The sequence below is a fragment of the Anarhichas minor genome, unplaced genomic scaffold (assembly GCF_050575085.1).
Source record: "Anarhichas minor isolate MPS153535 unplaced genomic scaffold, ASM5057508v1 ptg000031l, whole genome shotgun sequence".
Lineage (NCBI taxonomy): Eukaryota > Metazoa > Chordata > Actinopteri > Perciformes > Anarhichadidae > Anarhichas > Anarhichas minor.
In genome coordinates, this window is record NW_027466477.1 from 3,580,119 (window position 1) to 3,604,449 (window position 24,331).

Below are 24,331 nucleotides of genomic sequence, written 5' to 3' on the forward strand. Positions count from 1 at the left end.
TTGAGTCTAAATGTTGACGTTCTTCCAGTAAGACGAAGTTAATCATCTCACATCCTGCTGATTAACTGTGTGTGTGTGTGTGTGTCAGAGCCCCCCCCCCACGTTCTCACAGTGGAAACATCCCGTATGTGCGTTTTTTCCCGTGTTTTATGAGTTTCACTAGTATAAACGTCGATAAAACAGAAAAATCCTGTAATTGAATCTGCAGCTTCGCCCTTAAAACTACAAACAAAAAAACTGCAGCCGCCATTTTGAATTCCCACCTCATTTACATTAACTTTATGTGTATTTTTTTTGAGTTTTCTAGAGTTCAACCTAGAGTTTGTTTTCTAGTTTGAAAGTTTATTATTATATTCAACAACTTATTTTACTTTACATACCTTGTTTTTCTAATTTGTTCTAATACTCACTGAATTATTCATTTTTTGTTCTATTTACTTTATTATTGCATTTTATTTTTCTAAAATCCACCAAATTTTTCTATTCATTTATTTTTTTTAATTAATAATATTGGTATTCAAATTTTATTTTCTTGTTTGTAATAAATAAATACCACTTGCTGAATGATTCTATTTTATTTCCATGTACTTATTTAATTATATTTTGCAGTAATTATTACTATTGTTATTTTTCTAAAATCCACCAAATATATTTATCTTATTTTTGTTACTTTTATTTACTTTTTAAATAATAGTTTAAATATCATTCATCACTGCTGTATTTTTTTGTATCTATAAACATTTTTTTAATCTCTGGTTGGATAAAGTTTTATCTTATCTTTTGAATTTTTATATTTTTTTGTGTTTTATTTACATATTTTAAAAACGAAAAAAAATGGTTTTGACGACTTTCTGAAGTGTCCGTGAAGGCAGCATAAATAAGCCCCGCCCCCCTGTCCCGGGCGGTCTGAGCGATGCGTTCATGGGACTGTTTTTTTTTTAAAGTTATCAACAGAGAGACGAAGAAGAAGAAAACGAAGAAGAAGAAGAGGAAGAGGAGCAGTGAGCGGCTTGTAACCGACAGCAGAGCTCCGGAGGAGGAATGGGCTGCAGCTACAGCAAGGTGAGCTCCACTAAACACGGTAGAAAACAGTAGAGTCCGGTAGAACTCTGTCTGTGCAGGAGGAAGTTCATTAGCATGCGGCTTCTTCTTCTTCTTCTTCGGCTTCAAAACGTGCCGTGAATGAGCTCCGGATAATAATGGACCCACCAAAACACAGCGAGATTTATTCATAATTAATTAAAACTAAACTATTGTTGTTTTTATCGCCAGTCAGACAAAGAAAGTCTTTAAGGTTTAAAACAAATAAAACAAACAGAGTGAACGTGAACGTTACTTTTCTTCTTCTCTGAACATCTGTTTCTAATCTGCAGTTTGAATCTGTTCTCACGAGCTGCAGGAGATACTGAGTTTATATGAAGTTTACACGGTTTAATGTAGTTTATCACAAGCTTTAACCTCCTTTAGTGTCTGTAGAATACTCTTTAGCTGTAATAAAGTGTATATTTAAGAGTTTACTGTGATTTTTACTCATTTATGACAAGTGTTAATCTCCTTTATTATCTCAAAATTAATCTTAATTTGTTGTTGTGTTTTTATGGGTTTACTGTGATTTTTACTCAAGTAATGACACATTTTAATCTCCTTTATTATCTTTAAATCAATCTGAATTTGAGATATAGTGTATTTTTACAATGACTTTTACTCATGACAAGTTTGAATTGTCTCTAAAATAATCTTTAGCTGAGATAAAGTGTTTTTACGAGTTAACAATCATAATCCTGAAACCTTATTACATGTCTGGCTGTGATTAATATAGATATGAGTTATTGTTCTTTAATTTCTGAAGATTGTTCTTTAATTTCTGAAGATTTAAAACTCTTTATTTGTCAGTAGAGAGTTCATATATTTAGTGAAGACACTGATTTATTTTAATGACTTTAACACAGAGGGAAACGTTCAGCTGTTGTCTTCACGGTTATTGATAGAAAGTGACGGAGCGGCTTCATGTGGGTCACTGGGGGGGAGGGATCATTTAAAATAATTTCGAAATACTTTAAGTTAAAGATTCACAGACGTGTTTTCATATCTGAGGATGCAGAGATGATCAGATCAGTTATTGATTGCTTCATCACTTCTGTTGTTCTGAAGAGTTGTTTGTTGTTTTCTTCTCTAACAAACAAACAACTCACTCGTTTGTCTTCAGGAAGTAAAGAGACGAGATAAAAACATCCGTTAGCTCCCGATGTTCACTTTGACATATTTAGATGTGATAAAAAACATCCGTTAGCTCCCGATGTTCACTTTGACATATTTAGACGTGATAAAAACATCCGTTAGCTCCCGATGTTCACTTTGACATAATTAGACGTGATAAAAACATCCGTTAGCTCCCGATGTTCACTTTGACAAAATTAGACGTGATAAAAACATCCGTTAGCTCCCGATGTTCACTTTGACATAATTAGACGTGATAAAAACATCCGTTAGCTCCCGATGTTCACGTTGACATATTTAGACGTGATAAAAACATCCGTTAGCTCCCGATGTTCACTTTGACATATTTAGACGTGATAAAAACATCCCTTAGCTCCCGATGTTCACTTTGACATATTTAGACGTGATAAAAACATCCGTTAGCTCCCGATGTTCACTTTGACATAATTAGACGTGATAAAAACATCCGTTAGCTCCCGATGTTCACTTTGACATATTTAGACGTGATAAAAACATCCGTTAGCTCCCGATGTTCACTTTGACATATTTAGACGAGATAAAAACATCCGTTAGCTCCCGATGTTCACTTTGACGTATTTAGACGTGATGAAAACATCCGTTAGCCCCCGATGTTCACTTTGACGTATTTAGACGTGATGAAAACATCTGTTAGCTCCCGATGTTCACTTTGACATATTTAGACGTGATGAAAACATCCGTTAGCTCCCGATGTTCACTTTGACATATTTAGACGTGGTGAAAACATCCCTTAGCTCCCGATGTTCACTTTGACATATTTAGACGTGATAAAAACATCTGTTAGATGATTAGTGTTGTCGTCTTCTGAATGATGGCAGTAAGCTGAATATTTGGTCGTTGTGTTGGACTTGTTTGTGGAGACGAGTTGTTGGATAGTTGCTCATAATTATATCAAAATATAATTAAATTGTTAGTTTTTCTGAACCCGAGGCGGTGACGGCTAGAAAACACGAAGCGTCTCTGAGTGTTTGGCCTTAAATAATATATTATTATATTTCATATATAGATTCATATCTCAGATTGTTTTTCGGTTATGATGCACGTAGGTCTGCGTGTGAAGCCGCTTTAAGCTCCACGTTTTAAAAAATTTATTTACACTGACATTAAGAATAAAGTCTTTAGTTTCTTTAATAAAAGGCAGAAAATATCTTTGAAATTTGTTTTTTTTCCAACCAGTTCGAGGAGCGGTTACACAACATGAACTAAAGCTTCTAATGATCTCAGAATAGAAACGACAGAGGCTCAGAGTCTGAGCTGCTGCAGGAGATCAATGAACTACAACACGCACTTTAATATTTAAACATGTTCACACAACACACGCTTTAACATTTAAACATGTTCACACAACACGCGCTTTAATATTTAAACATGTTCACACAACACACGCTTTAACATTTAAACATTTTCACACAACATGCTCTTTAATATTTAAACATGTTCACACCACACGCTTTAACATTTAAACATGTTCACACCACGCGCTTTAACATTTAAACATGTTCAGACAACACGCTCTTGAATATTTAAACATGTTCACACAACACGCTCTTTAACATTTAAACATGTTCACACGACACACGCTTTAACATTTAAACATGTTCAAACAACACGCGCTTTAATATTTAAACATGTTCACACGACACATGCTTTAACATTTAAACATGTTCACACAACACGCGCTTTAATATTTAAACATGTTCACACCACACGCTTTAACATTTAAACATGTTCACACCACGCGCTTTAACATTTAAACATGTTCAGACAACACGCTCTTTAATATTTAAACATGTTCACACAACACGCTCTTTAACATTTAAACATGTTCACACAACACGCTCTTTAACATTTAAACATGTTCACACGACACGGGCTTTAACATTTAAACATGTTCACACGACACGCGCTTTAACATTTAAACATGTTCACACAACACGCGCTTTAATATTTAAACATGTTCACACGACACATGCTTTAATATTTAAACATGTTCACACAACACGCGCTTTAATATTTAAACATGTTCACACAACACGCGCTTTAATATTTAAACATGTTCACACAACACGCGCTTTAATATTTAAACATGTTCACACAACACACGCTTTAATATTTAAACATGTTCACACAACACACGCTTTAATATTTAAACTAGTGCTGGGCAACGATTAAAATATTTAATCGCGATTAATCGCATGGATTTTTTGCGATTAATCGCATTGTTATGGCAAAGTTCAATAATGAATTCAAAAATAGTGTATTGCTCACTTTTATTTTAAAAGTACTGCTATATGAACAAAAGGGCAATAACATTTGGTTCACGAGATGCAGGTAGCATGTTTTATACTTAATGTGAATATAATTCATACTTTGTTGGCATCTTATTCTGAAAACCGGATGTTCGTCTGAAGAAACCGGATATTGTCTCACGTTAATCTGACTGACTATAGGATGTTTGCTGGCTTTTACCCCACTGTTCTTGTCATCCTCTTGTTGTTATGTATATGTATTGTCTCTTGTCTTTCAAAAAAAAAACAATATTATAATACATTTAAAAAATGCGTTAGCGCGCGATAAAATCATTGTCGGCGTTAATTAATGAATGCGTTAACGCGAAATTAACGCGTTAACTTGCCCAGCACTAATTTAAACATGTTCACACAACACACGCTTTAATATTTAAACATGTTCACACAACACACGCTTTAATATTTAAACATGTTCACTAGGGGTGGGAATCACTAGAGATCCCGCGATACGATATTATCGCGATACTTGGGTCACGATACTGCGATATTATCACGATATTACGATTTATTACTTTTTTCAACTTCAAATTATGTCCCCAAAGGAAAACTGTCAACATGTTTTATCTAATAAGATAACGTTTTCAGTCTGTTCATCTCACTTCAATAATTTTTATTGCAGCAAAATAGGATTGTCAAGCAGACAGACTGACCAACAATGTCATAAATGTTGCACCTGACAAACTGAACTGTTTGTACTACTACATAGTCCAACTTAACTAAATGCAAACGTGTGGACTCAGTATATGAACTATAACTTATATAAGAGTTATATAACTCGGTATAACTTGCGATGCGTGGACGTCAAGGGCAGAGAGACAGTTATGCGCTGCACTCTCCCCATGAGCCTGGCTACTGTTGGCAGATTTAACCCCTTTGTCAGGCCAGATGTCTCTATCTTTGTTTTGACCAACTTCCTACCAATCACGCTGACCCGGGACCTTTGCTGACCTCACCAGAAAATAACTCAGCACCATCTAGTGGACTGAAAAAGTAATTGATTTGATTTTTCTAAAAAATAAAAAAATAAAATTTTATTTTTATTTTTTTTTAATAGTTTATATAACAAAAGATCGATACTTGGCGTCCATGTATCGATACAATATCGCCACGCAAAATATCGCGATACTATGCTGTATCGATTTTTTTCCCCCACCCCTAATGTTCACACAACACATGCTTTAATATTTAAACATGTTCACACAACACACGCTTTAATATTTAAACATGTTCACACAACACGCGCTTTAATATTTAAACATGTTCACACAACACGCGCTTTAATATTTAAACATGTTCACACAACACACGGTTTAACATTTAAACATGTTCACACAACACACGCTTTAATATTTAAACATGTTCACACAACACGCGCTTTAACATTTAAACATGTTCGCACAACACTCGCTTTAACATTTAAACATGTTTGCACAACACGCGCTTTAACATTTAAACATGTTCGCACAACACACGCTTTAATGAGCAACATATTTTCTCTCCATCTCCGAAACACTTTGCCTCAAATCACAGTTTATCGTCTCAAATGTATCGGTTACTGATTCTGGCCTCCAACAACACAACAAGAGAACATTTTAACTTGTAACTTTAGCCCACGGAGGTGCTTCATGTTTAGCCTCCAGCTAACTTTGTGACGTATTCATGATGAAAAACTTTGTTTACTAAAGTACCCGTGTTCATGTGGACGAGGCCTAAGAGACAAAAACAAGCTGTGCTGTGTTATTATTTTTGCTGTAAAAACGACCTCGTGATGTTTTCTGATGTCGGGCTCGGGTTCTTTCTTGTGACTTTTTATTATTCCACTGATGTTACCATGGAAACCAAAGTAAAGATCACATTTGTTGTCTTTTTTTTGCGATCGTGCTGTCGTTAGTTCAGATCAAGAACATACGAGACATGTGAGCAACAAACACACAGTCCTGCATTTAATAATAATCCTACAAAATAATAAATACATGAATATCATCAGCAGATTATAAAGTATTGGTAGTAAAAGTACACATTCTGCAATAATGTCTCCTGTGACATGATGAGCATGTTCCTGTTGTAGCTGCTTCAGGTGGAGATACTTTATATACAGCTAGTTTAGTCCAGTGGGTCTCAACATAAGGGTCGGGCCCCTCCAAAGGGTCACCAGATAAGTGATTATTATAATAACATTTATAAAATGTATTATAAGTAGGGCTGGGCAGTATGACCAAAAATGCATATCACGGTATTTTGTAAGATTCTGGCGGTTTCACAGTATATCACGGTATTTTTTTAAAGCATTAATTAATTAACGCCAAAAAGAACCAGCCGGCCAGGGGAGCGGTGAACAGCTGTTTGTGTGGAGTGTCTTCCGTTCCGTCACTTCCTGTTTCCTTCACTTCCTGTTTCCTTCACCTACATTCCCCTGGGTCCTAAGCCCCTCCATGGAAAGAAACGGGATTAGACCGTAGGATTTAGTTGTTAGTAGGTGTTTAGGTTTATTTCTTTGGTTATTTTTATATATATATATATTCTTTTATTTTATTCTTTTATTTTATTTTATTATCAGAACAGTGAAGAAAAGGTTACCCTGAAAATGCACACTCCGGTACAGTAGGTGGCGGTATGCACCTATGCAAGTTGGTTGCGATCCCCCAATGGAATTTAAAGAAGAAGAAGTCCCTCCAAGTACAGCTTCTTATCACCCTCTATGTAGCAATGTACATTTATAACAAATACCACACATATTACACGGTAATCAGCGTTGCATATGTGTCTGACCTAAATACCTTTTGTTGTTCAGTCTTTGTTCATCCTGCATCGCTCTTTTCTGTTCTTTAATGTAACGTTACTGGAGCGACAGAGCCTCTCCCAGCTGTTAGCAGGCTGTTAGCGAGCTGTACCCAGCATGCAGTTCGGCGGTGAAATTTTATAAATGTACAATTATTAGTGCTACAAATTGTTTATCTGTCACAAACTGTTGTGTGTGTGGTGTTTTGCCCTGTTAAAGAGCGTTAGTTGTGGGTTTTTAATTGTTGTTATAAAGTTATGACCATGACTAGGGTTCCCACTCAATACACTTAAGACAACTAGCTCTGACTGTAGCACTCCCAGCTGCGAACAATATATTTTGCTGCCTGTTGAAGAGCAGCTATTCATATCGTACGGGAAATTAAAACCGGTATACCTCCCAGCCCTAATTATAAGCTTATGTGTTAAAAATGTAAATCTGAATAATAACTATATTTTATAGCTAAATACACCCTTTTTATAAAAATGTAGTGCAGTAAAAATGACAACATTTACGTCTTTAGTGTATAAGTATAAAGTACATACAGTCTGCACCTCCCGACCCCCTGCAGGGCCACGGCCCCCATGTTGAGCACCACGGCTCAGAAGCCACTTCCTGCCACAGAGCTGCAGCGAGCGGCGGTTTGTTTACTGCGTTCATGTGTTGTGTATCTGGACTTTAGTGTGCAGCTGAACTTTACCAGAAATATCAACCAGATACAACTCGTCAACTTATCGATTATTGACGATCAATAGATTCATTCAATCGATGAGCTAAACAACATTTACCAAAGTCCCTGTTCACACTGATGAACTCTGGTTCCTCTCATGATTTTAAAGAGGGTTGTGGTTCAGCCTGTTGGTGGTCCAGTTGCATTGTGGGTAATGTAGCAGCCAGCTTTTGATTAAGGAAGAAAGAAATGTGTTGAATAATAAAAATAAAAAAAACATACCTCCGGTTCTGCTGCGTCGATTTTGACAATATTGTAGGAGTGCGTTGATGAGTCTATGTAGTACTCTGTAGTACTGTAGTACTACACCGTGGGCCGAGTATTACCTCCTTAGTAGAGCCCAAATGTAGTTGTTAAAGTATGTGAAGAACGGTGGAAACAGAAGAAGAAACAGACGATGCAAAATGTGAATATTTTGACATTTTGGGACTTGCTCTTATTTCTTCCTGAGAGTTAGATGTTGAGATTAATACGACTCTAATGACTAATTAACTCGTTATATCACGACTGTTTAATCCTTTTTATTTAATCTGGTAATCTGATTTAACATCCGGAGCTCTTTTGCAAGAGAGACCAGAGTACAGCCGAGAAACAAAGAAACGTTACAAACTCACCAAATGAAGTTAGCAGGGCTAGCTGTCTTTATGCTAAGCTAAGAGGAGAGAGGAGGAGAGGAAGAGAGGAGGAGGAGGAGAAGAAGAAGAGTGTAGAGGAGGAAGAGAGAGAAGGAGAGGAGGTTAAAGATGAAGCTGGTAAAACGTGAACTATTTGACACGTTGAAGGTAAATTAAAGATCGTGCGTGTGTGTGTGTGTGTATGTATGTGTGTGTGTGTGAGGTCAAAGCTCTTTGAGGATTTGCAGCATTTAAAGTTTTTTTTTTTTCATTCCACTTCTTTGTTCTGTGTTTCTTCAGAGGGAAACATTCATTACTGTTGTTCAGAAACATGACTCAGTCAAATCTTAACGCACAGAAATAAAACACTTATTTTTAAACTCGATGTGCTTTTCACTTTCAGAGGAAGTCATCTTCTCTGATGTCCCTCCACAGTAAAAGTCCATAAATCCACTTAGAAATCATTCAGTGTCAAAGTAATCCAGTGACCGTCTGTACATGTATGTGTTCACTGCAGACAGGAGCTGCTTACAGACACATCTGCACACTTTTAATGTTTTATTTATTATTACACACAATGGGACAAACATACACACACATGAATACAGCAATACTACCATCTGAACACAGCAACAATACAGGAAATACATAAACTGAAACTCTTTTAACAAAATGCCTGTAGTGTAACTTCACGGTAGCGTTATACTTCTTCTGAAGTCCCCCAAAGCATTATGGGAGCTGTAGTTCCACAGCATGGTTAATAGAAGTGAGATAAATACTAATAATAGTAATTTATTTTGATTACCTCTAGTTCTGTTGAAGTTCGGTCACATTAGCACCAGTTTCTCACGTCTCCTTGTCAGTGGACACCGTGTGTTTCCTGTTTGCCTCTCAGAGGTCAGGGGTTTGTAACCGTGTGAATGTGGAACACGGACTCTCTGTTTGATAAGAGTCTCATTCTGGTGACGTGTCGGCATCCTGAGTACAGCAGAGTCATGTCACAAACTCCACTTTAACTGAACTTTGAGATGTGACGGGAGTTTAATCAATTTATTGATTTATCAGGTTTTTGATTCTCTGATTTGTGTTTTTGAACAAAACTACAAACAAGTTAATCCATGTGGACTTTGAACAAACGGCTCCTCTGATGTAACGAGCTTTATCTTGAGCTCTGCTTCGTACAAGCTGTGGTTCCACATTATTGATATTATTAATCATTCAATCCCCCAATAATCTCATAATGTTTCTACCTGGAGAACGAATCAGAGCGGCTGAGACGCTCAGAAGCTGCAGGTTTGCTCGCCTCACAACAGAGCGTCCATAGAAGAAGAGCTGAACCCATCAGCCAATTAATCAATTAGCTCATTGATTGAGCATTAAAAAAGCACATTTTACACCTCACACTCGGTGCGGAGAGAGAAGACGCTGTCCAGGTGCATTGTGGGAAATGTAGGATCCAGTGTTTGTGGGAGTGAAAGTCAGGATGTCTCCACCGCTGCTGCTCAGATTAGGAACATTCTGTTTTGAATCTGTGAGAGTGCAATAACAAAGTGTTCAACAAGTTCAATGATTGTTTAGTTTAAATATTTTTTATTAAACATTTGTTGGCGATTGCATTTTTGCAGGATTAGCTGTTTTTTTTCTGTAGTTTTTGACTGTTTGTCGGACAAATCAAGACGTTTAGTAATGTTTTCTTGACTAAACTATAGAAAACCAGTCAGACATTCTTAAAGCGTTAATCGATAACAGAAAATTATTTTAAGTTTCAGCTCTTACTTTGAAGCCACATGCGACAGAATTACATCCAGTGTTTTGCTACTTTTATACCTAAACCACCTTTTCGCTTCCTTTTACCTCTTTTAGTTTCGTTCTGTCATCACTCATCGGTAAAATCTTGTGTTTTTAGATCAATGATTTATGATTTATATTCTGCAGAAACTGAGCCTCCTCTCTGAGAGACGAGACGCTGCACAATCACAGCAGTGGAGCCTCTGCTGTGATTTATGACGTTTTCTCTTTTAAAGCGAGGGCCCCTGTAACGCCTGCAGGAACATATGCTTCTCCTCCTCCTCCTCCTCCTCAGAGGGTTAAACAGACTCTCCTCGAGTCTTCTCCTGAAGCCATCGACGTGTTTAAACCGGAGATATTTATTGTTTCAGCTCAGAGTTTAAATAAAGTTGGTGTCCAGTTTGCTGAGCAGAGTTAGAAGTGTTTATACGGTGTGTGTGTGTGTGTGTGTGCATGTGGGTGTGTGTAGGTGTGTGTATATATGTGTGTGTGTGTAGGTGTGTATATTTTAGGGTGTGATTGTTTGCCTCACTGTGCTTGAGTAATGTGAGGGTGTGAGGCATTTCTGTGTGTGTGTGTGTGTACATGTGACCTGGAGTGTGATCTTTTAGCTCCAGTGTGTGTGCAACTTCTGTGTGTGTGTGTGTGTGTTTGTTTTAAGGCCTTTAAGCGTTTTTTAAATTTTATTCATGAAGTACTTTTAAATAGTAACTAAACGTCCAAACCTCTGTTTTCAGCTGCGTTGTAAAGTGTGTTATTTAGTGTTGTTGATGGATTCAGGGCCTAACCTCGTGTAAAGTATTTAGACTCTACATATCGTGTCTGCTCATTTATGTCTCATGAGTTGTTGCAGCAATTTGATTTAGTTTAAAATGAAGAGAACGAGTCCTGCTGTGATCCATCAGCAGCGATACTCGATACACAGATACAGACGGGGTTTAGGGTTAACTCTTTAAACGCTGAGTTCACCTCTAGTTTAAACTTCAACACACTGTTTTCATAGCTGCTCTGTGTGTCGATGGCGTCACTGAAACTTTCCTCTTCTGCTTCTCTTCCTGTCGTTATCAGAGGAAAAGCAAGAAGGGAGAGAAGAACCAGAAGGACCAGAGCCGCCGAGATGAAGGAGGTGAGTGTGTGTGTGAGTGTGTGTGTGTTTCCTCCTCTGACTCTTTCTCACTTCCTGTTTCTGAACTAAATATCATGAGAATCAATCTGACAGCAGACAGTAAGATGAATATTTCTCATTATTTTTTACTATATATATATATAAAAAATTATTAAATATTAAAATGTATTATTTTAGTTGTAATTATAGTATTTATATTCCTATTTATAAATCAGCTTCCAGACCAACAATGTGAAATGTTTTTTATTATTAGTATAATTTGGAATAATCTTTAATTATTATAATTAATAAAAAGCTCATATTTTGGAGGATTTATTGTATTAAAACATGTTTGAACAGACATCTTGTTATGATGTCATGTTGTTATAAACAGGTTGTAACAGTAGCGTGAGCAGCTGATCGTCGTCTTGTCACAACAGCTGGTAACTGATAACATTCAAACCGGCTGCATTCCATTTAGCTGAGTCAGTTCCAGGGTCCTGTTGTTGTTCATGCTGCTCTCTGCCTCTGGTTTTACTGGATCACGTGATGGAACTGAGCCAGTCGATAAACCCAACGAGCTTCACCTGAGCTGTGACAAAGCCGTCTGCAAAGCATTATGGGAGGTGTAGTGTCAAAACTATGAACATCTTAACCTCAAAATAAAATAAGAAATATATAAAAATAATATAAAGAGACCATCAGAGAGAAGATGGTCTGTTTCTATAGAGTTATTCTTGATGCTCGTCATCGGAGCCACCGGGTCGGATTCTGGTGAAACCAGATGAAATCATGCAGGTTCACCAGAACCTCCTTCATCTCAGACTCCAGCAGAGACCGGTCCACCATGGACGGACCCAGATCCTCCAGCAGAGACCGGTCCACCGTGGACAGACCCAGATCCTCCAGCAGAGACCGGTCCACCGTGGACAGACCCAGATCCTCCAGCAGAGACCGGTCCACCGTGGACAGACCCAGATCCTCCAGCAGAGACCGGTCCACCGTGGACAGACCCAGATCCTCCAGCAGAGACCGGTCCACCGTGGACAGACCCAGATCCTCCAGCAGAGACCGGTCCACCGTGGACAGACCCAGATCCGGCTTCACCTGCAGCCTTGGACCTGCAGTCGGAGCTCTGGAGGGAGGAGGAGAGCTCAGCTCCCGGCAGCAGCAGCAGCTCCTCCTCCTCCTCCTCCTCCTCCTCCTCCTCCTCCTCCTCCTCCTCCTCCTCCAGGAGCAGAGCTTCTCCTCTCTGGGAGTCAACACCAACACCACGCTGCTGGAGACCCAGGACGTATTGCTGGACCCGCTGGAGGGAAGGGAGGCACGGCAGAACCAGGACTGAGAGGGGCAGACTGTCAGACCTGCTGCAGTAGAATGAGAGGTTTTCTAAAGGGAGTCTGGTGCCACTGGAGACACTACCACTTTAGTCCACAGGGGGCGACAGAACCAACACTAAATAAAGTTCCTTGTTTTAGCTTTAAAGTGAGTTTTACACCTGAGGACATACAGGACAGAATACCAAACCAGTCAGCAGGTGATTACAGGTACGTACCTTAGAGTTCATGCTGCTGAATGAACCATCTGTTGTGAAGCAGTGACTCACCGTCAGTCAGTTAACACTCACTGTTCTCATTTCCTCCCGTTTACGAGCAGGTTGTTCAGTTTAATGTTTAAAACGCTGTCGTCATTCTTACAGTTACAGATGTTACAGGAAACAACTCTGGGAAACAGCTGGTTAGAAGTCGCTCAAGATGTCGTCGTTCATGTTTTTTCCAGCAGTTTGAGAAAGTAGTAAAAATTATAGAATGTTTTATTTGTCTTCTACACGTCACATGTTTAGATATTTATTATTTTATGGAACAAAGAATAATAATAATATCTACAAAGACGCAGTTCTAACATGAGGAACAGTGAATGTATATCTACTGGAAGGTGTTGTGTGTATCACAGTCCTTCATCACTGAACACACTGTAGTTTATTTTGACTCAATCACACATTCAAATACTCCAAATGTGGATTCATCTGCCGCTGAAAACAGTCCCCCAACTATTTCATCCTGTTTATTTGATAAAACACTACAGTGAGAAGTATTTTAATATTTAATGTCATTTTAATTATTTGTTTTTAGTATTTTAATTTTTTTATAAAAATATGATTTTTATATTATCATTTTTATTGTCATTCTTATGATTCTTATTATTAATTTGATAATTGGATTGTTTTCTTCTTCTCCTCCTTTTCAGTGCTGTATTAGTACTTTTACACTAACAGAGTATTTTGAGTGTGTCATTATTACTTTTATTGTAAAAGGGTATTTTTACTTTGTGGTATTAGTACTTTTACTTTAGCGAGCTTCAATTTCAAGTACTTAACAATTTAAGAGATTAGTTTATTAAAACAGTATTTTGTTGCTGAATTTACATACATTTTGGGATTCAAAAGATTTGTTAAAATATCAGTTTGAAGTGACTCCAGTCTGTAACTCAGGTAAAGTCACCCGTTCACCCGTTCAACTGTCCACCTGTTCACCTTCATGTAACGGAGTCCTCCTTTGCAGGTAAACGGACGTCAGGTGAGCCGGACGTCTGTCTGGAGAAGCAGCTCGAGCGCTTTGAGTGGCAGCTGAGGATCTTAAGGTCGGCCAATGGGAACCCGGAGAGGGCGGAGCTTCTGAGAGACCACGCGGACAAGGAGGTGTGCTCGCTCGTCCTGAGCCTCCTGGATAAGGTGAGGAGCTCCTCCATCAATCAAACTGTATTGATCTCTGATGACTGAGACGTAGACATGAAGTTTAAATCCAACATGTGGAAATGTTAAAGAATAAAGATTTGATTTCAGTCGAGAAGAACAATTAATTGTGCATGACACCACGTGACAAACAGGAAGAGGGAGATATATCTAACATGTTAATGTGTGGGAGAAGAATACAATAAGATGAAAGAAAAACATTTTTATAGGAAGAGAAATAATCTGAATCAAAGAACTCGGTGACTCGGTGACCTTCAATTTAGATTCAATATTAAATATTCCGGTTGAACGTTGGGGGGGGTTAAATAATCGGACTATAAAACATTGACTTATTATTATATATATATATTTCTTAACTGTATTGTTATATTATTATTTTATTTTAATTATTATTAATAACATAATTACGATTTATTTTTTTACTATTAATATCGTTGTGTTTTTATACCATATTTTTATTGTTATTAGCATCATTATTATTAACATTTTTATTATTTGTTTTTAGTATTTTAATTTCTTGTTAAAAATAATATAATTTTATATTGTTTTAATTTAATTTTTAATTATTCCAATATTTATTTTTCGTTTTATTATTTTAATTTTATTATATTTTTATTTTCAATATTACTTTCAATATTGTTATTTGGAACATATTTTTTTATTTTTATTTTTTATATGTAAATATATATATTGTTTTTACTATTATTATTTTAATTATTATGGCGAGTAAAACTTGACACCCTTTAGTGATAACAGACAGTAAGTAAATGATGACACACGAGTTCTGTCGCATTAAAACATGTTTGTGGTGTTTGTGGTGCAGCAGCTTCAACATCTGTTAGAACATTAATGAACATGAGTCACAGTCACATGATCACAGACGTTATTCATGGGTCAGACAGCAGCTGTGCCGCATGAATAAACATCAGATCAACTTCTCTGATTACTGGTTTCTAAATGAACTACAGTGTGTCTGCAGCTTTCACTCTGCACTTTTAATTCATGTTTTTAGGTTATTTAGTTTCAGTCGCTGCTGCCAACAGTCCAGTTTCTCTACAGACGTCGTTCCTGTTTCCTCAGGAACCTCCTCCTCACCGTCAGAACGTCTTCACACTGAAACTCGTCTCTTATGTCATTTATTCTTTCAGGTGAAAACGGAGACGACGGCCGATTTGAACGTCGTGCACGAACAGAAAAGTAAATCTGCGACTGAAGAACACGAGAGAAACGTGGAAGGTAACGAGTTACAGACGCACGAAGAAGAGTTTTAGAAATAAATGATTGTGCTGGTCTGGTACGACCTCATGGTATCAACAACAGTTTACATAACTACATCACTTTACCAACGTCTGAATGAGACGTGGACAGACGCGCCACTCTGCATCATTTTGATTTGTTGTGATTTAAAACATATCAGGTTTCATAGCCCAGTTTTAAAATCATGTTTTATGAACAGCTTCTCTTTGATTCTTCATGTAGAGACCAGCAGATGTGAGGCTTTCACACAGAACCTCTGACCACCAGTGTTTAGTGTCAGCATTCACATCTGCACGCCATGAAGAACTATCAGTTTAAACTTCAAATGATTCACATTTTCAGTGATATGTAGACTTTCACCAAAACCAGTCACTTAACATTTAAATAATCTGTGTTATAGTTTTGTTTCTGTCATTTTTCTGCTGTATTTGTGTTTATAAACAGTAAAACTGTAATTCTATTAACAGTAAAGATTTGTACATTTTCATAGGCACCCGTTTCATTTCTTGGGTGTTTCTTGCAGATTTTATTTTTTGTTAATAGTTGAGTTTGTGCAGAAAGAACAGGACAGCGTGCGTGTGGAGGGAGGAGAGTTTATCAGCTGCTAAACAGCAGAGAATGAATCCGCTCTGCAGGAGGTTTGTGACGATAAAAAGCTGTTTTTTTGGGGTTTTTTCTGCAGAACTGCGAAAGAAACACGAGCAAGAGAAAACTGAAGTGACCGAAAAGTTTCAGGCTGCTGAGAACGTCCTCAAGGTACAAAACAAACCAGACATTAGATAATCAGAAGTCATCTCACCTCAGATGTAGAAGAACTTTAGATTTCACCTGGTGGCCTCTCGCGGTATTGCAGCGACTCACAACTCATGTTCCCCATAGACATCATAAAACCGTATATAAACAAGGTGAATCATGACTCTTTCTGTTGTGAGTTATTGATCCACTGAGCTTTCACATTTGTAAAATGTTCCTCAAGTCAAGAAAAGCGGTTTAAAAATCTGTCACGTCACCAAAATGCATGTCACACCCGCATAATCAAACACTTTTCTGTGTTATGTTGTTTTAATTGCATCAGAGTTCCTTTATGTATGTTGTTTAATTAAATGAATGAAGGGTGAAGTGGAGCAGCTGACTGCAGATCTGCAGCTTTATAACGATCTGAAGAGGAGAGTGGGGGAGTCGACATTTAAGAAAGACCTGCAGAGAAACATTCAGGTGTGTGACGGCATCTTTGTTTACAGTCTGTTAAAGGATCTAATAATACTGTTCGTTATTGGAGAAGATTTGTATATTTATTTGTATAAATATATATATATATATTCACAAAGTCAACGCAAAGACTCGAATGGACGTGAGTAGAATATACAAAAATGTCTTTAAAGCCTCTCAGCGTTGAGATTCTCCTCCACTCATCACTGACGTAGAATCAGAAATGGAGGAAAACAAATATTGTATCCGTCTGTGTTCACCCAGATCTCTCAGATGCTTCATATTAGAACAGACACCAGACAACACTATGTGTATACATGTATGTGTAATAACCATACGGTGCAAACAATAACCACGCTGCCGTATTAACGCCTATATGACGTTATTTTGAGTGTTGATGGAGCTGCTACAACGTTAGCACAGCCTAGCATAGATCGATCCGGGCTCCATTGAGAAAACAAACGTTTTAAATGTTGTTTGCTTGTCGTCTTGTGGAGAGAACTAACTAAACATGAATTCAGACTTTTTACAAATGAGCATCATTACGTCGTTATTTCTGCATCCTTTTTAATCCGTTTATTAAAGTTAAATTACAGAAGAATAGTGTATTTTGGGTTCATACAGCTGCAGTAAACCAGTGGTTTGTTAGATACAGTGAATTCTCCTCCGGATGATGTTATGAACTCGGACACAACAGCGGTTATTTTCCAGAGATATCTGTGAGAGTGTTGTTTGTGCTTTGTGGCCTTCAGGCCCATGGCAGCCCAGGTGCATTCTGGGAGTCGGAGCAGGAGTCCCTGCTGTTTGTGATCGAGATGAAGACCGAGCGCGTGCAGGAGCAGAGCAGGAAGCTGCAGCAGATGGACGATCTGGTAGGAAAACAGGAATATTTATAGAAATCTCTCATGTGTCTAACTTTCTTTCCACTTCCTGATTATTCTTTTTTCTTCTTCTTCATCGTGATTCTCAGGTGGAGAAGAATCTGTCTCTGGAGGATCAGATCGTCCACATCCTGCAGCAGAACGAGGATCTGAGAGTCCGGATAGACAACTGTCAGAGCCTCATTCAGTATGTGGTCCTCTTCTTCTTCTCTGGAACTTAACAGCAGCTCAAAGAGCAGCAACGTGGTGCCACCTGGAGGACAAACAACGCCTGCGTTGTGACACATTTTCAAAATAAAATGAGAATATTTATCAAGACGGTTTCAGAACTTTGACGGGATTAAAAAATGAGTAATATTATCATATTATTATTTAATTTAAAAAAAAATTATTCTGTTTTGTTATCAAATAACATAAATACTTAAAGCATTTTAATTTGTTTAAAATTTTTTTTTTTTATAGAAAGGGAAGTGCAGAGAAATGTTACCTGTTAATGCACGATGACCCGAAACCTAAAGGTTTTATACAATTTATTGTATTAAAGCTTCACAAATGATCATAATTCGTTATTTAGGCAACCTTTTATGGGAGTTCTTTTTTTTATTATTTTTTTTTATTGATCTCATTGGCAAAATATGAAGCTTGTCGGATGATTTAAATCAGCAAAACGTCCCCAAAAGATCCTGCAGAAGTTTCAACTTTACATACATTTATTTGAATCTCCCTTTTCTTTTGTGTTTCCCAGGCAGCTATCAAAGGAGCAGCAGGACCTGAAGGTGGCGCTGGAGAGGCAGGCCGTCATTAACCAGAAGCTATCTCTGGAAAAAGAGCAGCTGATGTTCAAACTGAGACACAGAGACTCGTGTCCGACCATCCACCTGCCCGCCATGATGCAGGAGATCGCCCCCAGGTGATCCCGTGTGTCCCTCAATGTAGATAAAAACCGGTCCAGGTAACTGGTTTTACGGCAACTAAAGCTGCTGGTCCCACCGACCACTTGGCTGTTAGAGGTTGCATCGTCTGCAGGTCTTGGGTTCAAGTCCCCAAGGGCTTTAAACTGGATCTACAACTATGAATATTTTCCATTTTCACTGCATCTCCACTGGTAAATGTTCTTACTTTAGCACGCAGCTGAACAACAATGATTCCGGTCCCTGAAGTAGCATCTCAACAACTCTTAAAGCTACACCATCTGTATCGACCTCAAGACTATCTTCAGGTAACGGAGCGGCCAAAACAATCTGTTTGTAATTCCTTTCAATATAATATCTGTTGATTATTTGACGTTGTGACGGTTAAAACCTTTTTTTTTTTGTTCTGTCAATTACGAGACAAAGATGGACGGATCAGTGTCCTTTGACGTAGTGACTACTTTGAGGGGCTAGTTAGCGAGCTAACGGGTAACCGATCAAAACTAACCAGCCACAATAGCCTACAAACTACAAAATAAGTTTAGCGTAGTTTATTCCAGCGACGTATTTGTGCAGAAACATTTTTTGCGTCTCTTTTTGCAGAGTTGTATAAAAAGTGGCTGGTTCAACACAACTAAATGTGCTAGTTTTTAAGCGCTTCCTCGTTTGTGTTTCGATGGATTTTTGCAAGTCGGAGTTCGTTGAAACCTCCGTGAACTAATCTGTTAATCATGCCGATAGTTTAGCCGTTATTAAAAAATGCTTGCGTGACCAGGCTGCTACCTTTCCGCTGAAGTGCCTCACGTAATAACTGATCATGTCGACGTAAAGCTCTAAGATAAAGCTAAAGATCTTCTGGTTGCCAAGCTATCGTCAAAACCCTTCAAATCCTCAAAAAAACAAACAAAAAACACTTGCTCAATGGCACACAAATGGTAGTTAAGAGGGAAAAAGAGCGCTAGTGAAGCTTTCAAGAAGCATTTGATTTGTGTTTCCTCTTAATCTTGGACGTCCACTTCAGGTACTTGATGGTTTCTCCAATAACTACCTGACTGGAGGTTGTTGTGAGGACAACTATAAGGAGTCAACAAGTATCTTAAAGATCCTCACAATTAAACTCAATCTTAAGTAATCAGTCAAGGATCCTCTTGATTAAAAACTGAAAACATTCACAGTACATTCAATATACCTGGACGTGCTGCTAGAAAGTTCAAGTATTTAAAACCCTTTGGATTTACGAAACTATCGACAAACTAGAACAACGCCGAACTGTAACGCAACTTTTATCAACTGTGATATTTCTGGTTCTGTTCATACCTGATGCCAAATGTTTTGTCTTTCTAATTGCAGTCAGTTTGCTTTCCTTTTTCTTTTTTTGTGTGCCTTGCTTTAGGTTTCTCATTATGTGTCAGAACTTTATCACAACTTGATGTTATAGGTTTGTTGGAGTTAGCTGACACATTTTAATGTAGAGTTGACTCTTCATTCTGCTGTTGGGGGAAGACACCACTTCACTTTCAGTGTTTGTATGTTTATATACGGTATTAAAGAGCGGAAAAAGGTAACTTTAGCCCGTTTTATTTTGGGGGGGTTTAAACATGTTTTATGAACCTCAGATTCAATTAAACTCACATTTTGGTTTAATTCAGTGAGAAAAAGATAAATAGCATAATTATAGTGTTTTAGCATGCTAGCATCTTGGCTAATGGGGTGCCAGTCAGGAGATTCAGAGTAAAACCTCATGAAAACCTTTTTATTTTTATTTTTTATTACCGATCCACTGATTTTGTCATGATTGCTACACACAGGTTTTATCACCCCAAACTTCTGTATTCCTGTAGAACATACTGTGATCTTTCCTGTACTTTGAGATTAATGCTAACATGGCATGCTAACGTAAAATATTCTGCAGTCATACACAGTAGAGGCATGTTAACATGGCAAAATACTGAATGTTACACACTATTATACCACTATGTGAATATCCATTAGTTAGTAAAATGCTTGGTAACATGCTACCGTTAGCACGTTAGCGTTAAGCTTGGATTGGTAAAAGTTGAGTCCAGTGTTTAGCTCCACTCGTTCTCAACACACATTGGACTGTTTGAGTTTTATTTAGTCATAAATGACAACCAGCTAAATTGATGTTAGTGTTTTTAGCAGGTCTTAGATTACCCCACAATTTATGATACAAGTTTTAGCAAGTTCTCGCAAATTGTGGGTTGCCATCTAGAAAAACCTTTTTAGCATGCTAGCTCAAGGTGCCAATGTGTGTCAAGAGTAAAAGTTCATAACATCTTTACATTTTTTTACTGACATTCTTGCTCCACAGGAGATGCATCGTCAACATTTTTGATTGCTACATGCAGGTTTTATCACCCAAAACCTGTATACCTTCCTGTACTTTAACTAGCATGGCATGCTAACGTAAGAACTCTAACATGTTAGCATTAGCAATTAGCTCCAGTTAAAGCTCAAGTACAGATTAGAGTGGTAAAAGTTGAGTCCACTTTCAAAAAATGTTCACCCATTAAAGAATTTTCATTAAAGAAGCTAACGTGGATCTTACAATTTTGGTGCCTGGTCACATCATAATGTAACTAAGCAAAATTCATGGGCTTTGGTGATGTAGCTTACTCTTTGAGAGCTAGTTGGCAGGCTACTGAGGCTAGTTAGCTAACTGATTATATGCTAGCTAGCCGCTAACAATCTGGCCCTAGCAAGCCAAAATAGCTCACAAAATTAGCTAGGTCGCTAACAGTTAGCAAAGTATCAGCTAACAAACTCCTGTCTTTCAACTGCATTTTAAACTCCATCAAAGCAGAGTAACTGTACAAAGTTTCCGCCATTTTGACTCCTCAGCTAACTCTGTTAGCAATTGAACTATTCGTGGATTTTTTTTCTTTCACTTTCAGAACTGAATCCACTAATCGCAGTAATTACATAATGGTGAATTGATTTAGGTCAGAAATGTTTATTTTAAATGCTGGTGTGAGCCATTTAGACCGGCTATGTTTACTGTCAGAGGTTTCCATAATGTTAAAAAAACCTATTTTAAGTTTTACATTCAGAACTACTCGATAAACAATCACAGAGCAATAATCACTGTGTACATCTTGCCTTTTTACAAAGCTTGATAACTGTCAGATATATTGTGTTACTTTTTAAAGATGTGAAAAATATTGCCATATTGTGAGTTGAGTATTATTTTCCTCTTTTTCTTAAATGGATTTATGGGATGTGACTTATGTATTGCCAAAAAACATTTGTCATTGTTTTGACAACTCCTTCTCCTTATGCACTAGCACTTTGACCAGTATTTAACCAGGGGTTTGTATAAGAGAGATTTCTGTTCCATGTTGTATAGTTTTGAAAAAAATTTTGGCTTCTTTCTTGTAAAAACTTATTTCATCTTTGCTTTGGTTGGATTTAAATCCAACAGGTTTGTTGTTTTCCTTTTTGTTTTTGGCTTGACTAAATAAAAAGCTGCAACTAAAACTGATCATTGAGTTTCATGTCTGTGTTTACAACGATGCATATTAACCAAAAAACAATAACCAGTGTAGTATGCTGCTGTTTTTTTCTATACGTCCATGAACCCCGTTGCAGTGGCCGGACACAAAGGTTTAAGTCATCATATTGACGATTGTCTTTCATCTTAAATTATATATATTTATAATATTCAGAGCATTTCTTTGCCATAAAACCTCATACTCCTGATGTGCTAAACTTGAAAAATGTCGAACTCCAGACAAATAGAATGTGTTTAATATAAGATTGGCCAACTTATATTTTCTGAACTGGGTGCAAGTTTGGTGAATGAAATGTCAGTGGGATAGTCTTGTATTTTTAGGGCCTGAGCACCGACGTAGTAGTAGCGGAGGACCTATTGTTTTTCTAATGTTTATTAGGTGGGCCGTCAGGGCCTCAAAAATGTTATCGGTTACATACCACCACTGCCTATTACTCATACAAATCTTGCTCATTGTTTTTGTGCCTGGTGGTTGTTGCAGCAATTTTGGAGTTCTATTGTGTGACTGATTGGGAGGTTGCAAATCGCATTCACTGCCATGAACACTTGAAACTTCTCTCTCCACTTCCCTTTCTTATTAAATGAGTGTTCCTCCACTAATTTAAACAATATGCACATATATCATCAGTGCGTTACTAGTAGGTTACTTTCTGTGCAGTTACTGTGATCGGTTTCACACAAATGTTTGGTATTTGGAGCTTTCCACAGGAAAAAGTGTGCTTGTGCAGAAAAGCACAACTTACTCTTTGCATCAACAAACAATAGTGTCCACCTGCAGCGTTACTCAGTTAAATGAGAGATATCAAACAGTCTATAACGTTGTCAATTGTAAGCTGTTCTTTGTGAATGGCGGCTGGCATCTAAAGCTTTGCCACAAACTACAATATTTAAACTAAAACTTCCCTCTCTGATATAAATTCTCTTTCCAGGTGTTTAAGAGCCAAAAGCTTTCTCTCAACTGCTGCTGCACACATTTTCCAGAAACTCACACACCCATAAATCTCCTATAGAAGCATCTATAAATACGTCAATTTTCTAGGATTTTCTTCCAGCAGAACAGTAAATTACCAAAAACTTAACCTGATCTGACCCGAGTGGATTGTCCTTGTCTCACACCATATCTTGTTCTACCTACTTCCTCATTCTTATGTCTTTTCTCATATCTAACACTGATTATTTCTGTCTCCTTTGATAGCCTCCAAGACTGCATTATTCCCTTTGCACAGAAGTCTGTGGCCAAATCCCAATGTCCCCCCTAAACCCTCAAACCCTGACCCATCACGGACTTCGCGGGAGCGCGCCTCAAAGTCCGTGAGTCCGTAAGGAGGGACATTGGGACTTGGCCTAAGGTTCTTTCAACTGTCACAGCCCGGCTCATAGACTGAGACAAAACAGGGAGACAATGAGCTGGCGCCAAAAGTAGTAATTTATTTGTAATGCCAAAACCGCGTAACAGCACTTTCACAAGGTCAGCAACCGTTGTGGTGAGCCCGTCAACACAGGTCTTCCTTCCCCCTGCCTGCCAACTGGAAAGGGTATTTAAGGATGAGCCACGCCCCGGCACAGGTGAGACTCAGCACCTGTAACAGATGAAAAACCGGCACCTAGCAGTATACCTTGGAGCAGTCCTGCAGTATCTGTGCGCAGAAATCCTGGAGCTGGCAGGAAAAGCCTATGGTGACAACAAGAAGCGCCGCATCACCCCTCGCCACATCTTGTTGGCAGTGAAAAACGAAGAGCTCAACAAACTGCTGGCAGGGGTCACGATCATCCCAAACATCCACCCAAGCCTTCTCCCCAAGAAGACCACATATGTTCAGTCCCTAGAATTGATTGTAAATTTACATGTTTTTAAAAATTTCATTTCATATATACAACCTGGCTCCTAGGCTATGACAAATACGGCAAAGACACAACAGATGATGGTTACGTAAAGTGTTTATTTTAACCAAATAAATAAATAGTTAACTTTATGAAGTGTGTCAGTCAGTAACATCAGTAATGTCAACGTGGATGCGTGTGTGATAAAGTGTGTGTGTTGTCAGCAAAACCAAACATAACCGGCAGCAAATGGCAGAGATGACTCCCCGTATACCAGCGAGACAACCCGCCCCCAGAGCAACACTGGAGCAGCTTCATGCTCGAGGACCAGGTGCTCTGCATCAGTCAATCAGCCACGACTGCTGTTAGAGGCAGGGCCGTCACAAA

At 38.0% G+C, this 24,331-nt stretch overlaps 1 protein-coding gene across 1 annotated transcript; it reads left to right on the forward strand.

Annotated features, from left to right (window-relative positions):
• Window positions 1-422: 422 nt before the first annotated feature.
• ccdc69 (coiled-coil domain containing 69) lies at window positions 423-22,094 on the forward strand. Its single transcript, XM_076105280.1, has 9 exons — window positions 423-1,062; window positions 11,545-11,602; window positions 14,143-14,312; window positions 15,482-15,569; window positions 16,273-16,346; window positions 16,704-16,805; window positions 17,552-17,671; window positions 17,770-17,867; window positions 18,426-22,094. The coding sequence occupies exons 1-9, from the start codon at window positions 1,042-1,044 to the stop codon at window positions 18,592-18,594; spliced, it is 900 nt and encodes a 299-aa protein (XP_075961395.1). The 5' UTR covers window positions 423-1,041; the 3' UTR covers window positions 18,595-22,094.
• Window positions 22,095-24,331: the final 2,237 nt, after the last annotated feature.